We start from the raw sequence: 1,613 nt of genomic DNA on the forward strand, positions 1-1,613 counted from the left end.
TATAACAAGAATCTATTCCTCCACAAAGGTTAGCAATCTTGTGAATTGATTTGGATTAAAAGGGTTCTTGACCAACCTTGGGAGAAGCTTAGGTATAGAGGTAAGTTTGAGTGCAAATAAGAGTAACGTGAGGAGCTTTTGCTACTAATCTTGTTTTCTCATTTTGTAGGCACACGAAAAGGAGACATAAGGAGAAGGAGAGATATGGATGTCTTCCGTAGCCTCGGAATCTTGTGAAGACGATTACGAATGTTATGCCTCTAGCAATGGATGGTATGACTATGATGACGGAGGCTATGAGGGAGATGACATAGGATATGAGCATCACTATTCTTACAATGAATATGATAGTGATGGTGCTCATGAGTCGTATGAGGAACATGGTCGATATGATCATAACTCGTACGAGGGTGAAGAATACTACTCCAAGTGCAATTGTGAGGCAACACCTCAAGAAGCTTATGAAGAAGAAGGAGTAGATGGGTATGATGAAGATTCCTATGGTGGATACGAGCATGAAGAGTCTCATTCTACACACCATGGACATGGGAGCAAATTGAGGTATGCACCTTCCTCACACTTTCGATATGAACCACTTGGTGAGAACTTGCAAGAATGGGAAGAATGTGGTGATGATCAGCCTAGTAACTATGCACTTCATGGTGAATATGTTTGTGAAGATAATGGGATTGCATATAATTCTTATATGGGGCCTTCTAGTAGACAGTCACATACATCGCCTTGTAAAGCTTCCTATTCATAGCAAAATGGTATAAGTGTGTGGATTGGTTCGATTAGGAGTAGTCCGAGGAGGAGAAGAGATTATACATTTCCTAATCCAAGAAACACAATGAAATATGATTCTTACCCTAAGCTGGAGGTGCCATGTTCTCAATATGGTAATGGTGTGGAGGGTAGGAGGAGAGAAGTGTTGACGGGAGGTGAGCAACTTGTTGGTTATGGAAGTTCTTGTGGTGACTACTCAAGTCCGACATCTTATCCTAGTCCCAAGGTTATAACGACTAATCAAGAAAATCGGATTCAAGAGATTTGGATGATGAATATTTGAGTGATGATAGGATTATCATAGTTTGTTTAGCTAGGGGTTTTAGCTTAGTTTAGTAGATTTAATGGTGGATTCCATTGTTGGTCTTTGAATCTTTAATTCCATTGATTTCATGAAGGGTTGTTCATTTGTGGATTTCAATTGAATTTCCCTTGCCTTGATTTCAAATAGTATAGGTTCTTTTAGGATTGAATTAGATTGGGAGGTGTTGGATTTAATATATCCAAGGTTGCCCATAAATTCACCCTAATTGGGTCTTGCTTTTACCCTCTTTTCTCATCCCCTTTTCTTCGTATCTTTAAATTCAGCGTTTTCGATTGATTTGGGTTCTTTCCCCAATTTGATTCGTATCATTTGGTATCAGAGCATAGGCTAAGAGATTGTTCCAACAATTTCCAATCCAAGGCTCAAAATTTAAAAATCCCAAAAAAATAAAAAAAAATCGAAAATTGTTTTGTGCTTTGATTTTGTTGTTTTTGAAGTTAGATTTGAGTTTGTTGTGGTGAAAAACATCTAGAAATGAAATTGGAAGCCATTTGGGTAAGAA

The 1,613-nt window shown here is 38.1% G+C and overlaps 1 protein-coding gene across 1 annotated transcript; it reads left to right on the plus strand.

Moving 5' to 3' along the window:
• Nucleotides 1–208: 208 nt before the first annotated feature.
• On the plus strand, nt 209–763 carry LOC132613024 (1,3-beta-glucan synthase component FKS1-like). Its single transcript, XM_060327085.1, has one exon. It carries the CDS (start codon nt 209–211, stop codon nt 761–763), a length of 555 nt encoding a protein of 184 aa, XP_060183068.1.
• The last annotated feature ends 850 nt before the right edge of the window (nt 764–1,613 follow it).

This window comes from Lycium barbarum, chromosome 10 (assembly GCF_019175385.1).
Source record: "Lycium barbarum isolate Lr01 chromosome 10, ASM1917538v2, whole genome shotgun sequence".
NCBI classification, from domain to species: domain Eukaryota; kingdom Viridiplantae; phylum Streptophyta; class Magnoliopsida; order Solanales; family Solanaceae; genus Lycium; species Lycium barbarum.